Source organism: Haemaphysalis longicornis, unplaced genomic scaffold, assembly GCF_048455015.1.
Source record: "Haemaphysalis longicornis isolate Haplotype H1 unplaced genomic scaffold, Haemaphysalis longicornis Haplotype H1 scaffold_10, whole genome shotgun sequence".
In the NCBI taxonomy this organism is placed as follows: Eukaryota; Metazoa; Arthropoda; class Arachnida; order Ixodida; family Ixodidae; genus Haemaphysalis; species Haemaphysalis longicornis.
Genome location: NW_027526204.1, coordinates 40,380,553 through 40,402,348, shown reverse-complemented (window position 1 = coordinate 40,402,348; position 21,796 = coordinate 40,380,553). Strand labels below are relative to the sequence as shown.

At 46.1% G+C, this 21,796-nt stretch overlaps 1 protein-coding gene across 1 annotated transcript in view; it reads right to left on the bottom strand.

Annotated features, from left to right (window-relative positions):
• The window catches only part of LOC144158399 (multidrug resistance protein mrp-7-like), a 67,832-nt gene that overhangs the window by 30,722 nt on the left and 15,314 nt on the right, over window positions 1–21,796 (bottom strand). Inside the window, exons 7-14 of the mRNA XM_077689270.1 lie at window positions 18,111–18,257; window positions 13,967–14,063; window positions 12,198–12,400; window positions 8,736–8,912; window positions 7,212–7,379; window positions 5,016–5,197; window positions 2,253–2,328; window positions 349–556 (exon numbers count right to left, since the gene is read on the bottom strand). Of these exons, the coding sequence (XP_077545396.1) occupies window positions 349–556; window positions 2,253–2,328; window positions 5,016–5,197; window positions 7,212–7,379; window positions 8,736–8,912; window positions 12,198–12,400; window positions 13,967–14,063; window positions 18,111–18,257 (1,258 nt within the window). The remainder of the gene's footprint in view (window positions 1–348; window positions 557–2,252; window positions 2,329–5,015; window positions 5,198–7,211; window positions 7,380–8,735; window positions 8,913–12,197; window positions 12,401–13,966; window positions 14,064–18,110; window positions 18,258–21,796) is intronic.

The following is a 21,796-nucleotide window of genomic DNA, read 5'->3' as shown; positions in this document are numbered from 1 at the left end:
AAATAAGCATACTGAGCATTACAATACATTGACAGGCGGCGGTCACGTCAAGCGTTTATTGTAATGGTCTAGCCGAGAGAACAGCCAACACACCATAATGGTGAAGGAACTCTGCCATATGAGCTAGTGCTGATGATTTTCTACAGATGAAGACGAAGCGCAGGTATTCTCCGAAGATCTCCCACGAAGTGCTTTTGGTAAACGCCGCTGGAAGATCGGTCATTAACGCTCTCACAAAGTTCACGAACTCTCATAATACATAAACTTCCTGCCTGCCTTTTCTGCATTGTACAGCAGGTTTGTGTGTCTACTGAGAACTTGCGCAGCTGTTAGACCTTCGGAGCGTACCGTCTACGGTGCACAAGGTGACAAGGATTTGCACCCAAGGTCGTTCCCGCGTTGCCGAAGCATTGCCGATCGTTGCTGCATCCGTCCACTCCTTGATGGCGAGCTGTCCCATCGAAAATGCGCACGCAGCGGCCACGAACAGGAGCGACCCCACAGGTGCCGGCCATCGTGACAATCGTACCAGGCTCCGTACCAACTGCCAACCTGTCTATTGGAGATAGAGAAATCAACCGCCGATTATGCTTCTCGGTATGGCGAAGTATGAGCAGAGCTTATGGCATGTTCTATTGCAATCATGTTACCTTTTTCTTTTAATAATTATGTCATAAAAAGAAGCTGAAAAACAAGCCAAGTGAAATAAAGTGGAAATTGGTTGTCCACTAACCGTTTATGATGCGGTCCATTGAAGAGAAGAATTCTATCATCGTGGGGTGTGCTCAAAACCGTATCCTTGCACCTCTTGCCTCCCCTCTTCCCTTTACGGAGCTGTGGGTGAGACTGGCGAGCAGCGCTCATCTAGACTTCACGCAACTACAGGTATCCAGGGTAGACACTGCCAAGTCGTCACGTGGGCTCTTAATTAAACTAAGGAACCAACTCCGCCTGTATGCCACATGCATTTCCGCAGTACGACTGCTGAAACGAACGGCACATGATTCCACGCCGCCAAGCAGTGTTCCACACTTCAGTTGCGGTGGGCATTGTCGGCCACTGTTACGGATGAGTTACCTGTCGCCACCATGACAACTAAACTCTTCTAATCTTCATTTGTGTTGCGCTCTCCTATTTTGTAACCATACTTAAAGCGTCGGTCGAAATGGACGCTCTAGGATATACCGATCAGGAAGTTGTGAAAAGATAATCGTTGGTTCGTCTTATTTTTTCTTCCTTAGTGGGTGTAATTTCCTCCTTCTACGCCTTTTTTCCAGACCACACCACCAAAACTTATCCTTGTTCTGTCCCCGTAACCCTCTGCTATCGCCTTATAAGAATAAGAATAAGAATAATGTTTATTGTGCGTTCATAAACTGTGTACATAAGTGAATATACAGAAGGAGGTCCCATAGCACTAGGCTGTAAGGGGACCTCCTGTGAGTAAGTACATACAGAAAATGCAAAAAGATCAAAGCAGCTACTTTGACAACAATAAAATACAAGTAGAGCAGTACACAAAGCAACAACAAGAGAAATTACCGAATGAAAAGAGTCGTCAAAAGTGTTTATACAATGCTAACTGTCATGAAGAGAAGAAAAAAGTGCAGTTTTGCAGGAATTTATAAATGGTCGTGTTTTAATTTCACTAGGAAGACTATTCCAGATTGAAATTGCAGCAAAATAAGCAGTGTGTTTGCCATAGATAGTGTTCACGTTTGGCAGTAAAAAGTTATTTTTTGAGGCGAACCGGGTACAGTTGTTATTCATTAGTGTTTCGGGGTGGAATATGATCGAAGGTATCAGTTTATTAACTGATTGGTACATAAGGATACTAAGACTGTATTTGAAAAGATTGCCTATTTTTAGTAATCTATTATCCTTGAGTAGCTGAGCGCCGCTGCTGTTATACGGACTATATGTAATTAATACTAATGCTTTAATATTCCTTGTTTCTCAGCGTTCACTTGTGTCGCTTTGTCATGCTGGCATCAGGGGCACTAGAGTGGCGTTTTAAAACAAAAAAAAAACCCTATTTTCTTATGATGACCCAGTGGCGAAGGCTGACAAATGAAATAAACCGTGTCGCACTAGTGTATCCACCAAATACCCTTTTGGTGGATAGTGTTGCTGGTGATGTATTAAAGAACTAATTTTCTTCTGAGGTTACCGTATACATGCACTCCCGTTAGGCTTCACTTGTGGCAGTACGTTCTGGTTATCCACAGTAAATGTGCCCGCACGCAGCTCACTTTGGCAGATTGTCCCGATTCTTCTTCGGTTATTCGTCCAATGGTGTCATTTTGACCCATTTCCTCATGACCTGCGCTGAAACGAAGTAAGCAAGTGCACTGGTTAAGATTGGTTGAGACAAGCGGAAGGCAATTTGAATATTTCACACAGCTTGATTGCCATTTAAAGCGCGTCTCTTGACAATTGGAAACATGGGGTAACCTATATCGCCCATTTCTGGATACCAACTAGCCCAACACCAAACTTAACTGATGACACTGAGAAAGTTAGCATTCACCGTCTTGGCTGTTGCGTGCTTTTAATAATCGACACCTCACAAAGCCCACAGAGCGGACTTCCCTTTTTTTTGGTATGTGGGTCTTAGCGTTAGTATTTCTGTTTTCGCTTCAGGAACTATACTTTTATATTTCGAAAATTTCTATTGCTAGTGGGACTTTGTGGCTTAAAGGGATACTGAATTGGTTTGTAAACATTGCGGGATTACGAGCACAAATTGTAGTTCGGAGTCCGTAGGCATTGTTTCGACCACTCTGGCCGCGTTTACTCGAATTTATTTAGTAGAAAAATCAATTCGAAAATGCTGTTCTTCTTTCTGCACCCTCGCCCATTTTCTGTGGCGTTTTTGTGTGACTTCAGGAGGAGATGAGCTGGGAATTGGCTGCGCTACTGCACGGCTCGCAGAACTTCCGACAGAGTCAGTCGGCCCAGCGTTTCGTCCGCCGGACGCCGACGGGTCGTCGCAATTCGTTTGCTCAGTTGAAACGAAGCCAGGACACGTTTGTAAATGAAAGAATGTACGTTTCTTTACTTTGTTAGTTTGTACACTGTATCTAGCTCCAAGTCAAGGTCGCTTCACACAAGCGCTGCACAAACGCACATGCGACGCTTCGCTGACTGGTACGCCAGTAGGAAAATATAAGGCCACTTGAAGGCGGGAGAAGAGTCAGCGGAGCCAATATAGGTATTAAGGAAATAAAATTAACTGATACTTTTACCGTACAGCGTAAAACTAGGGTGCAGGAAGCACTTTTTTGCGCTGGGCGAACAAGCACAGCGAACAGCAGCACGACTACGCATCTGCGAACGCTTTTCCGTCTAAGAAATGCAACTGCTAGACATGAGATATTGTGGAAACTTGGGGGATGCTTACTGCACGAGCGAGATACAACAAATAGTCACCTAAGCTGCTTGAAATGCTAAAACTAAATAAAAGTGTAAACTCGTTATATATTATATACCTTACATTTCCAAGGTCTGCAGCGCTCGCCCGTGGCCGAGTCGTCTGGAGCGCTAAGTATGTTATTGCAAGTGTTTTGCAGGGCACGAGTTGGAATCCTCGAGGGTAGATTCTTTTTTATATAAGTTGAGTTTTCCGTTTTTGGCCGATGTTTTCTGTACTGAGTTCACCTTTTGTTTGGGGCCGTAACGTTCACTGCTCCACGAACTAGTTAACAAAACGCGCGCAGGCTGACACTGGCGCGCTAGCGAGTTCTCGTTGGCGTGCCATAAGCACCGGCTGCTTGCGGGCAGTGGACATAGGCCAGAATCAACAGACCCTTGGCCTGGTGTGAACACGCTTTTTACGATACAGGCATGAGTGAGGCAAGCTCCAAATATGGGGGAAAAACGCATGGCATTTGATCGTCTGCGGGGACGCGGAGGGCGTTTATCCACTGTGTAGGCGTCGGCTAGTGATTGCTACGATTCCAAGCCATCCTGACAGGCTTATCTCATGCTTTTTCCCGCCAACAACATGGCAGAAGCGCGTTATGACGATTACTGAGATATCGAGAATGCCCATCCAACGATGCCATCGGATGTCAAGCATGTTGTTTTACAGAACCGAAACCGAAACTTGTTTGAATGCTAACCTTGGACATCGTCCAATCACGGTGCGTCTCCTCCTGTCGTCACAGCCTTTAATTGGTGCGGCCGTCGCAAACCGCGTATGGTAGTTTTTCTTCTTTCGCCCTTTGTAAAATAATTACCGACTTGACAACCGGATAAACGATGAAAAGTGTGCTAATTTGAACCAGTCTACGCAGTGCAAGCAAAAACGGGAGCTGAAAAATTCACATCAGGGTCCTTTTAACATGAGTAAGATTTCATTTACTTTCAGATGTCAGTCGTTGGCCTCCGTTTATTGCACTAGGTACCATTTTTGGGGGAAATACCATAAATCTCTGGATGAACCTTTATCTTCCGCCTTCAAGCTACGGCGGCTTTCAATACAGTTAGACTAAATTTTGTCGCGATGCCTGCATTTGTAATTTAATGATTGCTCTATTTCGTCCCGGAATTAACTGGTTCTTTGTATAGATTTAAGCCCACACAAAGTGTATCTAGTGTGTATACAGATACGACATAAAAGGTGTATCCTATTGGATACTTATTTCATATTGGAAAACTCCAAATCTATAAGCTGCCCTTGTGAGAGCCCCTGTCGCGTGCCAAGCTGGTGGCCTAAGAACTTGTATTCTTGTTTCGTTCTCTTAGCTAGTTGAGCATATTATTTCTCGGACATTACCACGATACAGTCTCAAGAAATACGCGTTTTTTCGAAGCATGGGTATTAAAATCAAAAGTATTTTTCTGTTAAGCTGCAACAATTTTGCGGTGATAGCCCTATTCGCAAACCACTACACCGGCTGCATAAACTGCGAACAATTCTACAGTTCCCTTCAGAGCTCCAACGTTAATTAAATAACTAAAACCACAGTGATTGAATGAGAGGCCCGTGACTGCAGTGGTCGTTTCCTTACCCAGATTTATGCCATGTCTGTAGTGTTTTCTGACCCAGAGCTTCTCGAAAATTCTGTGGTGACTCGGGATCTCTCAGGTGATCCTCGAATGTATCGTACATTCTTACGCTCTTTCCGTCCACCAGCACTAGATTGTCCATGTGTTTCAGGTAGTTCGCTTGGTTGCAAACCATAATGCGCGTCTGAAACGAGGGTGCAAGAAAGGCAGAAAAATATATTTGTGTCCCAAAATTGTAGTTAAAAATAATGCAATGTCCGTGGGTTGCACCACCGGGACGTTCATTGAGTTCGAACGGAAAATATCAGAACACCTTCTTTCAAAAAAAAAGGTTCTGCTACTAAAAATCGGTATGTCAACAAAGAACTAGGCACGACAAATTTATACAATTATATGCATTCCCCGTGGTCATTCATACATGCATGTGGTAAATAGAGATAGGGTTAGCAACAAACAACGCAGCTTTTGATGCAGCCGCTGGGCTCCAACAGTTGGAATTTTGTTCCATTTCCTATGCTTTCAGAAGGGCCTGTAGGTTTACAGCTTTCTACTACTCGTGGCTGGATCCATTTGGTTTATCTTTTTGTGCGCTGTTTTTTTTTTCTATAACATCCTGATCAAGAAGGTCTAGTATTGAACTCTTTTTCCGCGAAGCCTTGTTAGCAGCCACCAACGCCACGTGCAGTCAGCAATTTTTGAGACGCTATGCTACTCAAATCTCGAGTGTAGCAGTGTACGTTCAGTGGAAGCAATATAAATGCAATGCTAGCTTGAACCGTGAATAACGTCATAATTTACTTTTTTTTTGTTTTCTGGCTTGCGTGCTAATAAATAGGCTGTATAAGGCCTGGAATATAAAGAATAGACATACTGATCCCCCTCCCCAATTTACCGTATACCATGATACCCCCCAGTTTCCCTGTATAGTGGTACGCTGGGGTAGTCATTGGATAAAGTAGCTCGAAAAGTCGCATTGTGAATCGTGCTTGAGGACCCCAGTGTTTGCGTGCCGCTGCAAAGCCAGTGTTATGTGTAGACAAGACATAATAGCGCAAGACTTTGAGGTATTAGACTAACAAAAGTAAAAGACACGTACTACGAACGCGACTGCTAACTGTTTATTAAACACTAAACACTCACTATTGAATTAAAATATCTCCTGGGCGAAAAGTTGCCGCATAATACCAATGATGCCAGAAAATTTGTAGATGCCAAACGCCTCCCTAACCTTTTTCCCCGTCCTCTACGAAGTCGCTGAGCAGCATGGGAATTTACGCAGGGGTTTTGTGACTCAGTGATATTTCAGCATGTGCGGGATACAAGTTCTGAAGAAAGTGCACCGCACATTTATCTAGTAAAATACCCAGCAGCTGCAAACGCTGTGCAGGCATTTTAATAATACCAGCCACTTCATCGATGACGTTGGGGGTGGTGGTATGTGCGTGCAAAGGAGGAGGGGGTTGGGCGTGTGTCTACGAAGTGGTTCGCATCAATGGAACTTGTGCAGTACTTTTTCCGCTGTGTGAGCTTTCAGTGCATATATGCGTGCGGGCTGTCTAATGAACAGTTCAGAGCCAGTGCTCGTTTTGTGTGCCTTACTGTTCTTAGCGTACGCAAACGTGTCGCTCTGTTGTATCTTGCCTGGTTCACAAACCACTTGCACAACAGGATGTTGCCGTGATCATGTCTCTGTGTTTTTTACCAGCGCCTGTCCGCGCCGGGCTCTCTCATCCTTATCGAACAAAGCGCGCATTTGCTGGGTTTGTCATGTGTCATGCCATACAATCTTGTTCAATAGAACAATGCTCTCACCCTGCCGTTACTAACCTACAGAGCTCCTTGATCGACAATGTTGTGAATCGGAATCGCTGGTTCCAGAAAGACGACGGCTCCGAGGTTTCCAAGGCATACGCCACGCCATTTAGGTCGTCGACACTCGACTGTAAGTACTGTCTATGATGACTCCGGAATACAAGGAATGATTGCCCGTGATGCTATATTGCTTTGCTCGGTGATTCTCCGCGGCTTGTGTTTACTTCATGTTTGCCGCGAAGTACAAGTTCGCTCCAGCAAAGTTTGCTGAAAAAACCCTGCATAGTTCTTGCCTAAGGCGACAATACTCGTCACTGTAGGCAGCATGCCAACAATAACCTCGTTAAAGGTAGAACGCTTTCACGAAGCTTGTTTGCTCACTGCACCTTGTTTCTCAGCAGCCCCTGCTTTCCGATGATGTCCTTGAACACGCGGCTGCCAACGACAGGGTCCAGAGCACTCAGTGGATCGTCCAGGAGGTAGATGTCGCTGTTGCTGTACACGGCGCGGGCTAGTGAGACCCGCTGCTTCTGCCCACCGCTCAGGTTGGTACCCTGTGGCAGCGGAGTAAGCAAGAAGCCAAAATTTTCAATGGGGTTCTCCAAAACAGAGAGGCTAAGGCAACAGCTCTCCGGCGTTTTGCAGGTGCTCTTGTGTGCGCGATAACCAACAAAAACTGATTAGATGTCTTAAACTAATTTTGTGCCACGGCAACGTCGAAACGTTGGCGGACTAGAAATCAGAGCGGCCAAAACGGTCTTTCAAAACTGAATAAAAAAACGGGTATCTCCAAACGTCAAGCGTTTATGGTTGCACGCCCGCTGTCTATTATCTACAGGCGCAAAAAAACGTAATTCAGACATGGTGTCGTGAATCTACTGTCATTTCTCTTTTGGGAGGCGGTAAGACTTCATTTTCCTGCTTTTAAAGAAGTCCGCCTAAATAGAAGGAACTTCCTGTTAACCAGTAGTGGTTTCCATAAAATCACTCCGAAAAATCAATTTATTCAGGAATCCTTTTTGCAGTTACTTTTGGTAAGACCTGTACATATTTTGAATTTGTGCCATGCTTAGAAATTCACAAAAAATACTTCTAAACCTGCTGTATCCACCATTGCGGAGTGTCTGGAGCAGTGTCACGCTAATACTAGCTAGCGTCTCTTCTCACGGCGAATGCGGCCCATGACTCTGCGTGTTAAGATTAGGCAAAATTCGTTTAATTGATAGATTGATGGACTGACCAACTTATTTGATGACTCACTGACCAACAAATCAACCGACCGACCAACTGTCCGACTGGCTGCGAATGGTCCCCAGGAAACTGAGGATGAGCGTTGAGTTCTTTTATCCTCTACAGCGGAGTCATTCACGACTTTGACCGTCATTCCAGAAATAGTTCAGGAACGTACGCACACTCAGGGTCGCGTTGAAAACAACCCTTGCCTATCTGGCGCAGCATCTCAGACAGCAATAATTGCTTCTGTCAGAAGAATGAAAGCTTTCCACATTTTAGTGTCTGTGGTTTTTATGGCCGTTTTGGTGACGTGGAAAACCGGGTTAGTTGGTACAGATTCATCTTGGCAATGCAAAAATAACTGGACCAAGGGGAGGAACACACTGGACAAACGCTTACGGCCCAGTGTGTTCCTTCCCTTTGTCCCGTTATATTTTGCGCTGGGAAGATGAACCTGTTTTAGTGGTGTGTATGATTGCAGTATCAACCGCCAAGGCAAACAAAAAAAAGACAACAAAATTCCAATTTATGAAATTAAAGCAATAAAAGCCCAGTGCGAGGTCTTAAGGAGCGGAACTCTATCCTAACTGTTCTTCCTTAAGACCAGAGCACTGTCGTCAAGAAGTAATTTCAGGTCCAATAAAGTCATTCACAGCAAATACAATGAATCTGTATACCTTCTCCCCAATTTCGGTCATGTCTCCTGCCTGCAGCTTGTTGATGTCATTCAGTAATTGGCAGTTCCGAATAACGCGTTCGTATCTGGCTGAGTCCATCGGTTTGCCGTAGATTACGTTGTCCCTTAGAGTCATGTTGTGCACGTTGGGAAGCTGCGGTACATAGGCGATGCGGCCCTGAAAAAGAATTGCAGGTGTCACTTCATATTGAGTACTTCCGCTTTTTCGCTTATTCCACGCTACTCCAGTTTTCTGATTGTTAAAAAAAACACACCTACTTTACAATCCAGGCAATATGAGAATGAAAGGCTATATTCCAGGGACAACTTTCTGAGGCAATGCAGTCAAGGCTAATGAGACGAACCACACCGTTTCGCTGCGTCGCCAGGAGTAGTTCAACCAACAATAATTGGCTGGCTGTTACTTGAGCAATTCCAAAATATATGTTTCGTATTTTTTAGCCTTGCATTGATAATAACTCCAAAATACTGGCCAGAATATGCGAAACAGAGAGCATTATTTTAGGATTTTGTGTTTTTTTTTTTTGGTTGCGTCCGTGGCCACTAGCGTCACAAAGGTTCTCTTGTGAAAAAAATACGGCGTCCTCGTCAACAGCAACTTTCTTTCCCTCCGGCAGCTCACCACTTTATTCTCCGCATAGAATTTTTTTAAAGCTTGAGAAGCAAAAGCTGTTTAAAACAAATCGATTGGTTTGCGACATGTACGGCCTAGTGAGATTTATGCAATCGGGACTATCCGTCCTTTGCGCAATTCGTCCAGTTATCTAGCTTACCGGCGTAAGCGAGAGCTTGCGTAAGCGTGCATGTGCGCAGCTCTTTCGGTATACCGTACCCGCTATGTGTAAGCCCGCTTCAAATTTCGGTTGGTGGTGCCCACTTTTAATTCCAGAAGAGCTTACAAATCAGCGCATACCTGCCCGCAAAACTGCAGCGCAGACAAAATTCACGTCTGGACCGTACAGAGTTGGACGTCGTTGTCCACGGTCGGTCCGAGTTCTCCTGTCGAGCGTTTATGTTTACTAGGCGCAAAAAGACACAGACGAATAGACGTAGGTAAACGAACAGCGCGGCACTCACAACTGAAGTTTATTTTGAAAATAGCATGTATACGCGCACTCAGCGCATGTCAGGCATTGATGGTATGAATTGCGTCACGTGTGCTCATCCAAATACGCCACTTCTTGCTGTGATTGTGCTATGGACGGTTGGCCTACGCGTTTGTCGCCTAGTTTTCACATTTCGTGAGCTTCGAGTATCACCCTGGTTGTCTGATCCCTAAAATTGCTCCAGGCATGTAAAATGGGCGAAAGGGGTGGTTTGCGATGGTGGATTACCAAGTCGAGCGAGATATGTCGGGAAAACGGGAAGATGCGTCGAGGTAAGACTAAAGGAACACGAACGGGAACACGAGTGGAGATCAAACCCCTCCACTTGGAGTGAGGAGGCGTTAGCGACGCCCTCCTCCGTGGGGTGAGGGTGATCACGGAGAGCCTCCCTCCTCTCCCTACGGGGCGACTCGGGCCGCGCGGGAGAGACCACCGTAAAGACTGCCGTTGGAAGCGCACCACATGGTACGTAAATGCCTTTCCGCCACCTTTGGCCGTTCTCGCATTGGCCGGTGTTCCCCACAAGCGTGGGTTGATCTGCGCGTGCCTTGATTGCCTTATATAGGATGTCCTTATATAGGATGTCCGGTGAGTCTCCGGGAATATCCCCGTTGCACTGGCGCGGTTGCCCGCGTCCGCGCTGCGACGGGTCATGCCAGCGTCTAAGGTCAGTGGACGAACGCCGATGCTTGCCGGTCAAGCCCAGAGGCTTGAAAAGTATAGCGGCACAGTGTGGTCCCTTCCCTCTACCTCAGCAAGAGTCGCGCACCGCCGCAAACGCTGAGTGCCGCAAGAAGACGTGCTGGGCCCACGCTGACGGGTGTATGCCCCAGGGGCCAGGTGAGCAGTGCAGTGTAGCGTTTGTATCTTGGTTTTCCGCGTAATGAACCCCTGTCTATGAAGGCTATCGCTTCCCTTTGGAGCGACTGACGACGTACATGCGCGGCGAGAGCCGTGGATTGCTCTCGCACCCGTTGTGGGCAGAGTCTCTCGGCATGTCGGTGGTGCGCGAGAGCAGCAAGCATAGTGACGGCGCATTATTCTGTTCCTTAAAGCCCACAGCGTAAATCCACGACAAAGTTTGTGCTCTCACGTGCTTTGTACAAACATAGGGATCCAAGAACGAGGGAGATACTTGAAGACCACGCAACCAGAAAACGAGGCGATAAATGCATCAGCCAGCCATCCATAGCACTATCGCATGAAAAGTGGCGTATTTAGATTAGAACATGTGACGCAATTCATATCATACGGTTCCGTCCTATGAAATTGGTGTTTTACATACGGAGCATCTTATAGTCTGGGCATGTCCCGCATCGGCGTCCGCACTCACACTGCGCATGCGCAACTCTCCTCATTCTCTCTCTCCCACAGCTGCGCGATACTCCCGCCACTTCTTCTCGCGTACCAGCTGCGTGCAATTCGCTTTCGCTTCTCCGCGTTCTCGCTTCTGCTTTCGCGGCGCATGCTCGGCGCTTGCGCATCTCTCCTCCTCTCGTCTCCTCTCCTTCAACCTTAAATGTAAATTGGGTAGCGCGCTGCGCGCGTTCAGTTCAGCGCTTGCTGCGGTTGACTCCACTTCACTCCGTTCTTCCGATGAAGTGTGATGGAAGCAACAGTCCCGTCAGTTAGTGGGTTGGCGCAAGCAAGCGTCAGCAATCAAAGCAAAGTACACACCTCAAGTACTAGACGCTGCTGAATAAAGACCTTCGTTAACCGTTTCACCTTCGTCTACGCAATTAATAAAGAATAATTAGCCTCATCGTCCCGAAGGGAACGCTGAGTAGATGCGGGGCATCGCGGGGTTCACCTACATTTTCCCAAAATTCGACTACGAACACAACAGAAACACAACGGAACCCTGACATGCTCCGCATCTACTCAACGTTCCCTTCCGGAAGATGGGGCTAATTTTTTTTTAAATTAATCTGGCGTAGGCCAGAGCTTGTGCCTTTGCAATGTAAAGGTCCCGTCTTAACTTTCTGGTGCCATGGTTGTTAGTCCAAGTCCGGCTTTTTTTATCGTGTGTTTTATTTACAATTTTGACAGTTTAGGTTAGTTTTTTATGTTTTATTTGACTGCTTTCTGTTCAATCCGGCATTTTAGAATAGATTACCTTCTGCCCGGTTAGTCAGGGTGAGCTAGGGCCAAATGCGGCACTTTTTTGCCACACATCAGTGGACGTCGCTTTAGCGGAGTGCTTATAATGCAGTCGGACGTGATTCTACGTACTGCCCTAAGAAAATGAGTTCCCTACAACATAGTGAGGTTGCAATGAAACCGCATCAAATACGGAAGTCTTTTTCTCAGTTCCTGCGGTAATGTTATTGCCGTACCGAGCAGTTCACGTTGCCCTTGATGAGGTGCATGTCACCAAGGATGGCGGCGAGGAGCGAGGATTTGCCACTTCCGACGAAGCCCACAACTCCTACTAGAGAATTCGGAGCGATGTCCAGGTCGATGTCAGCAATGTGTGCCTCCGCCTTGCCGTCGACAGGTTGAGTCCAGGAAAAGGAACATTTTCGCAGCACCACGGCTCCTGAGATCCACGACAGTCAAAAAAGGCATTCACTTTGTGTGCGTGGGGCGTTCTTTCCGAAACACTTTTTGAGATATCAATGGAGTAAAAATACCGGTGATTTGCGATGTAGATCAGTCAATAACTTGATGATCAGATAGTATAGTGCTGGTATCACCGATACCGCTTGATTAACTAAGAGTTCGCAAAAGTAATAACCATTACAGTGGTTGAACGATTAGAGTTGTGGCTTGCCGCGAACGTATTGTACGTGCTGCCAGTAAAATGAATTTACTTTTCCTAAAATTTAATAAAACGAACTTTTACTCGGAACGTTTAAATTAACTACCGCAGAAACGATGCATGGTAACGTGAGTTCGGCTGAGGCCTTACATCCTAGTCTATCCTAGAACGCACAAAATTATTGAGTACCAAATGCCGAATACCTGTTTTCAAAAGCTTAATATTACCTACCTTTGAGTAGTACCAGCCTGCAGAATTTCTCAGTAATATAATTACACTAATTTTGTTTGATATACCGTTTGTGCGGAAACGCATTTTTCCTTTTGTCGCATTATACAGGCGCATGTTAAAATGAAGTGGGGGCTGCTTTTGAGGCAGTACGAAATAACTACGATAATGATAAAAGTATGGTAATTAAACAAGTGTTCCGGCAGCCACTGGTTCGTTGTTAGGCCTCTTGCTGTCGTAATGCCTTTTGTTCAGTACAAAAAACGCTTTATAAAGCTGAAAACGTACTGCCAAATGTGTATAGGTAGCGTATACATTTCTGGAACGTGGTTCAAAAAGATAAATAATTAACGCTACCTCCGGCTAACACTTTCTGCTAAACAAAGCCAAATGCGTTGATGGTGCTATACCAAATAGAAAGGTATCTTTCCAGATGGCCGGTTCCTAAGCCTTTGTAAATGAGGTGCAATGCATGGCAATCGGTGCAATCGCAATGAGATTTTTGTCAAAATTTATTCAAGCATCGTCTGAATGTTCTACATGTGCAAGCAAGCTTGAACAAAAAATTCGCCATTTACCACGAAGACTAATAGCGTTGCAAACACCTTTTAAGCAAATCAAAAGACCGTTACAATTGTTTGCCTAAGAATGCCAGAGAGATTACAACTGCAAATATTTTAGTTTGATAACAGCGCTAGGACGGGACAAAGAGGAGGCGACACGTGACCGGGCGCTAGGCACCAGACTGGGACGAGACTCAGCGGCCAGTCTCGTGTCACCTCCTCAGTGTCCTTTCATGGCGCTGTTGTCAGACTAAATATGTACCAAATATCCAGTATTAACACCATTTCTCAAGTATCTTTTCTTGGCCCATTTCTTGTACCAACAAGCCCATATTAGCACAGTTTCTCAAGTATCTTTTCCTGACCTATTTCCTGTACCAAAAAGCACGTATTAACACAGTTTCTCAAGCATCGTTTCTTGACTCACTTATAACAACAAGCCCGTATTAACACAGTTTCTCACGTAACTTTTCTTCACTCATTTCTTTCTTCCGGGCCCCACCACCCAAGATCGCGTAGAATGACACAAAAAAGCGATTGTTTATGGCAGTACCTTTTTCGGACGGTGAATTTGAGTTTTCGTCATTGCAGTGTTCTTGATGCTCGTCTGCCGTGCAGAAGCCAGCGATTCTCTTAAGTCCCAGGGTTGCCTCGGGGAGGTAGGAAGGAAACAGGCAGAAAGGAACGAACATTTACTTGGTCACTGTGCCCGACATGCCGGCAAGTATATTCTCGGTCAGACTGGGTTTACGGCAAAGAAAGTCACTGAACACCGTCGTTCAGCATCAAAACATATATGGGCTTATTCAAGGGTAATATTAGTTGTCCAGCGAAGCGTCATGCTGATACTTTTTTCCCGTTTGTGGCCTTTTTCAGTTTACCGCCTCCTAAATTATGGCTCACCACTACAAAAAGAGTCATTTGGAGTGTAATGCAGCCGATTATTTCTAGCGGGCTTGCTTGTAGTCCGGCCCACACATTACCATGCATCTCATCTTCCAGAAAAAAAATACTGTTCCGGAAAAACAAAGCTGGATCATGCGGCTGGCATCAAATGTCAGTTTTCTCAATTCTCGCCGAAGCATTTAATGCTACTTTAAATATTGTGGTTGTAATTTGGTAGCAGTAATCGTCCTTTCAACGGGATTGCGCCAACGTTGAACTAATTTGAAAGGCTTTCGTTTTAGGCAGCGGGGGTAAAATATTGCGAAATAACGCAATTAGTGGCCAGGCCACGATTACAAAAGTGGACCTAGAAGAGACTCACGGGAGTATACCGTGAACGTGTTTAATATTATTTTACTAGCTGCGAACAAAGGTTTTGTCTATTGGACTGCGAAAAAAGTGCTTCCCTATGACTTTTCTTCGGTCCCGCTGACCAAGAGTCCCCTCATTGCCCTAACCTTCTTTCCCCCAACTGGTGAGTCCGGTTAGCGCCTGCGGCCCCCGTTGACCAGCTGGCCAAGGTTCTTCGACGTAATAGCAATAGATCATAGCCTGACCGGAAATAAAGTCGTTAGCTCCGCTCCCTCCATCCCTCTATCTCTCTCTTTCCGTCTATCGCTCTCCCTATTTCACATTGTGCAAATAATACGTGTCAACTCTTTTCAAATTAAGGCACCCTGAAATAAGAAATAAGGCATCGCTCAGTTTTCCCTTTTGTAGTTTCTTTGGCGCGTCTTAGCAGTGCAATACTCATCAAGAGTCCAAACGTTTCTCCTCCTAGCTTTCCCATCTAAGCAATACGCAATATTACGGAAACTTATTAGTCTGACATTATTCTCATCCAGTGAACCCCGCACTAATTGACGGAATTCAATGGTGAATAAAATCAGTGAGTACAAAATTAATAGCTTTTTTTCTCTAATGATACCTTCTGCTTGGATTTCACTAAGTAGTAAAACTCAGGTGTATAAAATTCAATGAGCAGAGTCTGCTGGATATCCCGTGAAGCTGAAAGTAGATTATTGAAATCACGGACGTAGTTAAGCCGTATACTTCCGGCAGCCGTAACAGTTGGTTTTTCCTGAGGACTAGCTCATAGGTTTGTACCCTAACGATATCTAGAGGGATAGGAGTCGCAAAATTTCGCTAGTACACCAAACACAAGCAAACAATTCTGAGAACTCTCAAAGTATGTTATAAAGGTATCACAAAATTATCAATCCATGGAGCTGGTTTGCGTATAATTGTTTATGCATTTCGCGAAACTGAGTCCCCTTGGTAACTCTTATGGATACAGTCAAACCCGCTTATATGAACTCGAAAGTGGCGTGAAATGTGGTCGTTACATCAGTACTTCGTTGTACCTAGACGTCACCCTTTAAATCGCGCGCAAATTAGCGAACATGTCGTGTGACCCCTCCGGTCATACTTGAAGCCTTTTTGCTTCATAAAGGGACGCCCGCCGCTTCTTACCAACGAACTAAACGGTATTTGCGTCAAACCTGCCACTACTGGCGCAATGCCTGCCAACAAATTCTTTCGCACGTCTTCAAATTCTCCGCTCACCGTAATGCCTTCGAAAGCTATCAGCCGCGCCAGGCTGAGCGTACCGGGAGGTACTATCGGCGTCAAACGAAATTCGAACGCGAAAATATGAACCTGAACACACAAATAGCGCGATTTCCTTCCATGCAAGCCAAAATGATGCGTGCCTTAGTTAAAAAAACAAAGTTGGGAAATGGGGATTTCGAAATATTCCAATAGCGTGCCATTATATGCACTCTAGAAAAGTTTTTTTTTTTTCAATTTTGCACGTCCAGGTTCATATTTTCGTGTTCGCGTGTCATTTTACGCCGATACTACGTTGCTTCGGCCAGAGAAAAGCGAATTTCGAATGTTTGAATGTCATCACGATTCGTTATCAGCAACTGTGCAAACGAGTGTTGACGAACCGCGATCTCTAGATGGAGGCTAAGTAGCCACCGACACTTTATTTGCCGCGTGCGGTGCCGAGTTCCCGTCGACTCGGGCGGCGTCATGCTCCCTCCAGGCTTCATGTTCCCTCCATATTTTTTTCTCCCTCACTGCCATTTCGCCTCTGGAAAAAGGCCTGGAAAGTGAGTGACTTTGGTCGCGGCGTCCGAAATCTGCGAGCGGTGCTCGCAGATGAGGGATATCTTCGTCGCGATTGAGCTAAAGCGGTGACGCATCAGAATGCTGCTTCTTTCATGCTTTGAGGACGTTTTGGTTTTTTTTTTTTTCACTTTGTATGCACTATGCAGGGTGTTTTAGTGAACACTTCCAAAAATTCCTGAAGGTAAGCTTTTCAAGAAAAATAGGAATTCTCTTAAGGAAGAAGCTAGCATGTTCGGCGGACGTCAACAGTTATGAGGAACATGCGAATTACCCAGTTAGTTAACTAAAACTGTCTAATGAACTTTTTAATAACGAAGTTTGGCGGTTATTGCCAATGGCGAGTTTGTAGCCATGGAGACGACGATGACCGATCAGTTTTTAGAGCTAAGGGAAATACACTCTGTAAATCCCTGCATCCCGCGAAAATCAAGTATTTTTCCTCCATGAAACCGAAACGCAGAGCACACGGTGCGCCAGAAGTCAAGTTCATACGCAACATCCGCTGATGACGTGTTGCAGAGACTGTGTCGCCCAATTAAAGAAGGTTCTGGTGATTCCCCACGCTAGATAATCAGCTGATATCAACGCCATCGCCTCATTTTTCCAATGATCAACGCTCACCTTACACCACGGCTAGCGTTATCTTTTCTTTCGTTGGTAGGCGCAAGAAAGAGGCTAGCCATTGCCCACAACACGGTCGCCCGTTTCGGGAGCCCTAGTGGGGGTTGGTGGCAGTTTTGCTATTCTTTTTTTATTGTCTCGACCACATCTGACGTGCTACCAGACGTGCAAGATGTGAAACGCCACCATTCGTTCTTTATTTTTTTCGTGAGGTTTATCTGCTGTTCGTTTATAATCGCTGCGTGTTTGAAAGCGCATCAGGCAAAGGAAATGTTTGTTTGCTGGACGATGAGGGCTTTCGCGGCTGTGGCTGCATGCTGTGGCTTCCTAGCTAGGGAAAATTGAACTTACATTTCGAATTGGCCGCCACATTCATTGAAACACGTCACAAGCCGATGTTGCGTTCGCTCGAGACTTCCAGCGCTCCTCGAGCGCCGAGTTTCGTTTTTGAGCGAAAAACAAGGGCAGGTTTCTTCGCGCTACAGGGCTTTAAACACCGACTTTTTTGTTGTTTTAAAAACTGATATGAAATCGTCTTCTCCGGGGCTACAAATTCACCATTGACAATAACCACCAAACTCCGATAATTAATAAGCTCATTAGTAGAGTTTAATTACCCACCTAACTAATGTGCACACCATTGATACTATGTGCCGTCCGCCGCAGCTAGCAATCTCCTTCTGAACAGGGTTTCTTTTTTTCTCGAGGAGCATATTTTTAAGAATTTTTCAAAGTGTTCGCTGAAACACCCTGTATTTTTACCGTGACCGTGTCGGAAGTGTTCGTTGTAAAAGTAGAACGCTTTGAAAAACGTTCGGTGTATCTGAACGTATATCTGAACACACCGAAATATGGTCCTTATAACCGATAGATCGTTATATTTCGGATCGTTGTAAGTGGGCTCCACTATATATCGCTCGGTACGTTATCACAGGCAGCGTGCACGCGCTCCTCAGTTACCTCGAGGAATAAGCGTACGTGGACTTCTCATTTACCTGGCTGAAATTTCTGATCGCTTGACCGCAGTTGTTCATCGTCAGATCCGTCATGAAGAGTAACGAAACGCAGGAAAAAGACAGCGCAGGGGTGAGCTCGATATCGGGCTCCAGCAGTGGTAGAGTAGAAAACAGGATGATCATCAGCTGAAAGAGGGGCAACGTCAAAATGTAGGCACCAGATTTTGGCATTAGTATGCCTCCCGTTATGACCTTATCGAGCACTGCCGTAAACAACACAAAAGAATGAGAAGTTAAACGGCGCCGTTGTTGAAAAAGAGGCAAAGGCCATTGGCCCACCTCACCACATTACGTACTAAAGTATAGGTTGCCATCGTGTACCTCACGAGGCAGCGGAAGCATTGGGCTCTTTCAAATTACTATACCCTCGCCCCGAGCAAGTGCCTCTTTTAAAGCGGAGCTTTTTACCTCTACCCCCCAATGGTTCTGTCGTGACCGTTGGTGTCAACAGAAAACTCCCGAGAACAAAGAGAAGTTTGTGGCACAGCAAGGAATTGAACATGGAACGAATAAAAAAAGGAGTGAGAGCCCGTTGTCTTACCGATTAAGACGAGCACACGCGGAGCCGGGGAAGACACATGGTGCACTCACCTATCACATCGGCAGGTTTACCCCCTGAATTTTCGCGGAAAGCCATGCGATACCGCCACGCGACCTCTCGCGCCGCTGTGCTCTCCAACCATGGTACGTGTAGCGGCCATGTGCGCGCCTTGCGCATGCGCTAGGAGTTAGAAAAAATTGAAGGAAGCTTACACCAACTCACCGATCTCGTCACCGACGGAGTCGACGAGATCGGCGGCTGAGACGAAGAAGAGGAGGGGTCGTCTAACGGGTTGCAGCTTCCTTTATTTTTATGAAAGAGTTTCCACTCATGGGCTTCACCAATACAACTCAACCAACCATTTTCTACTTAGCGAAGAATATTTCTTTGAAGTAGCAGAGGGTGTGCTTGAGTGCATTTCATTTGTCTCTGGTTTCACTTTTTGTAGAGCCACGTGTGTGTATTCAAGTGAGTCGCATGGGTAATCGTTGTGGCTGTCGTTTACAGCTTCGCTTTCCAACATCCTTCACAGGGCGGACTGTCGCGACTTTTTTTGCAAGTATTTGTAACTTAGGGAGCTCTTGCACCTAGCAGCTCATTTATAACCTATAGCCCTCATATTATTGTATGTTTCCTGTAATAGTGCGGGGAATATTCTCCGGAATTTTCTGTGGATGCCATGCGCTAACAAAATATTTATTTTTTTAAAAAAGACAAGTTGCTACGTTTGACTGATTATCTATCACCAAGAGGCGTAAAATGTGGCCACTACATCCTTCCTACCCATGAAATGCTCTCTTAGAAAGGAGTTTTCGAAATTTTGTCCTAATGGTGTGAATGAGGGTTAAACTTCTTTTCACGAATAATACAAGAGTGTTACGGTGGGTAAAGATACCGAATTGCTGCATGAGCCTTATAGGTTCATAATGCAATCCTGTAAACCAGGGCTGTTTCGAACTTAACGACTTTTAACCTCGCGTAGCATTGCAATTGTTTCTTGCAACTGGAACCAGCGCTTTCAAGTTGAACCTCGAGATTCTTAAATTACGTCTGGTCAATAGACTTAACGACAACGTTTGTTTTAATTAGAGTTACTTTAAGATTTCCAAAAGAATACCACACACGTTTTGTATGACCCCGCTTTTACCTAGGTATTCAGAGTCAACAGGATAGAGCACGGTGCTTCTCTTTTTGTGCATTTTGACTGTTTGGGAAGCGCCGATATTCTCTGACGTTATGGCGGACCGAATTACATCATTTGCTCTATATCCCCACACGGGGCACCTTGAGTAATCTTGGTGACGGTACTGGCAATAACATGGACCCCGAGCCCCCCAACATAAGCTGTGACCTACCATGGTGATGTGCTTTTAAGGTGAAGGGTAGAAACCTCAAACGGTGCCCGTCGGAGCCCAGGTCAAGCTCCGGCGGATGGGCTCCCTATCTGTTCACCAGGCAGGGAGCTCCGGGACCTCTCTCGGTATCAGGGTAACCCGAGCGAAGGAAGTACCCCCGTCCCCTGCTTTTTCCTATGTCATATGGTAAATCAAAAAACCCCTCCAAACATGATCGGACCGTGAAAAGGGTCTGCACGGAAGCATCTTTCCCACCTCATCCTGCCATCAACTACCCGAAACCCGACAACTACCGCCGCTTTCTGATAGTTGAATCTGTTGACAAATCCAAGCCTCTTTAATCACAATCCGTGTTCCTCGTATCGAAGTTTCTTGAAGCCATCCTTGGCAAAAGCACAATGCTAAAAAACTAAGAACCGGTGAGGTTTTAGTTGAGGTCAACACACAGCAGCAAGCCACAACTCTCATCAGCGAAACCCGCATGGCAGACCTTGATATCAGAGTCACACCCCACCGCAGCCTCAACAGCTCCCAGGGTGCGATATCTGAGTCAGATATCCTAACCGAGATAGAGACCGATCTCCTCGAAGGCCTTAAACACCAAGGCCTGAAAGCAGTAAGGCGCATCGTCATTAGGAGAGACAACAAAGAAATAGCCACCAAACATCTGATTCTGACTTTCGACCGCTGCACACTACCCGAGCATGTCAACGCAGCTTTCATTCGTTGTCCTATCCTGCCATACATCCCGAACCCGCGGCGCTGTTTCAAGTGCCAGTGGTTCGGGCATGGTACCAACTCCTGTCGTGGCAGAACAACATGTGCCAAATGTGGCCAGCATGATCATCTATCCGACAACTGCACTGCAACACACTTTACCTGCCCGAAATGCCAGGGTCCACATGCAGCATACTCTCGCGCTTGTGAAAAGTTTCAACTAGAGAAAAAAATCGTGAACGTAAAGGTAACAGAAAACATCACCTTCCCGGAGGCGCGAAAGAGGTTCGCCTCTTTTCCCCTGGGGAGGTACGCCAACGCAGCTCGCGGGGGGGGGGGGCAGAGCGGCGTCTGGTTTCGGCGGGGACCCAGTACCGCTAGTCGGACTTGTTCCCGCCTCCTCCTCTCCCCCCCAGCGTTGCCCCGGGCAGCCCAACCAGCCTCTGCACCGCTCGCTCACCCAGCAGCGGCTGTGGTGGCAACGTCTGTTGGGGATGCCGCTGCATCCACTGCTTCCTCTCCACCAGCCCAAAGCACACGCAAGGGCACGGAGATGGAGACGGAGGCAGTCGCAGCGACCCCCTCCCCCCCTCACTGCCTGTGCCATCTGTGGTGCTCCCCACGCCTTCGGCACTGGCAGCGCAGGCAAGGAACACCCGAAAGAGTACCACGTCAAGGGGGCCCAGTCCTCTGGGCACTCCTTTGCCTTCAGATGACGACATGGACGTCGAGCCCTTCCGGCTTTCATCACAACAAAAGGAACGGGCGGCGACGTCCAGGTCAGTAGAGAAGGTAAAAAAACCCTTCTAAGAGTCCAAGCCCCGAAAGACCCTACATAAATAGTCACACTCCAGTAGCTCTGAATACATAATAATGGGAAAAGAAAATATTGTTCGATGGAACTGCAGAGGCCTTCTGCATGCTAATCAGCCAAGTTTAATGTGTGTCCAAGAAAAACATTTAAATTCCAATCAATCAAATTTCTTAAATAGCTATAAGGTATTCAGAACGGATAGGGTTGGCTGCACACACTCCTTGGGCGGTGTAGCCAT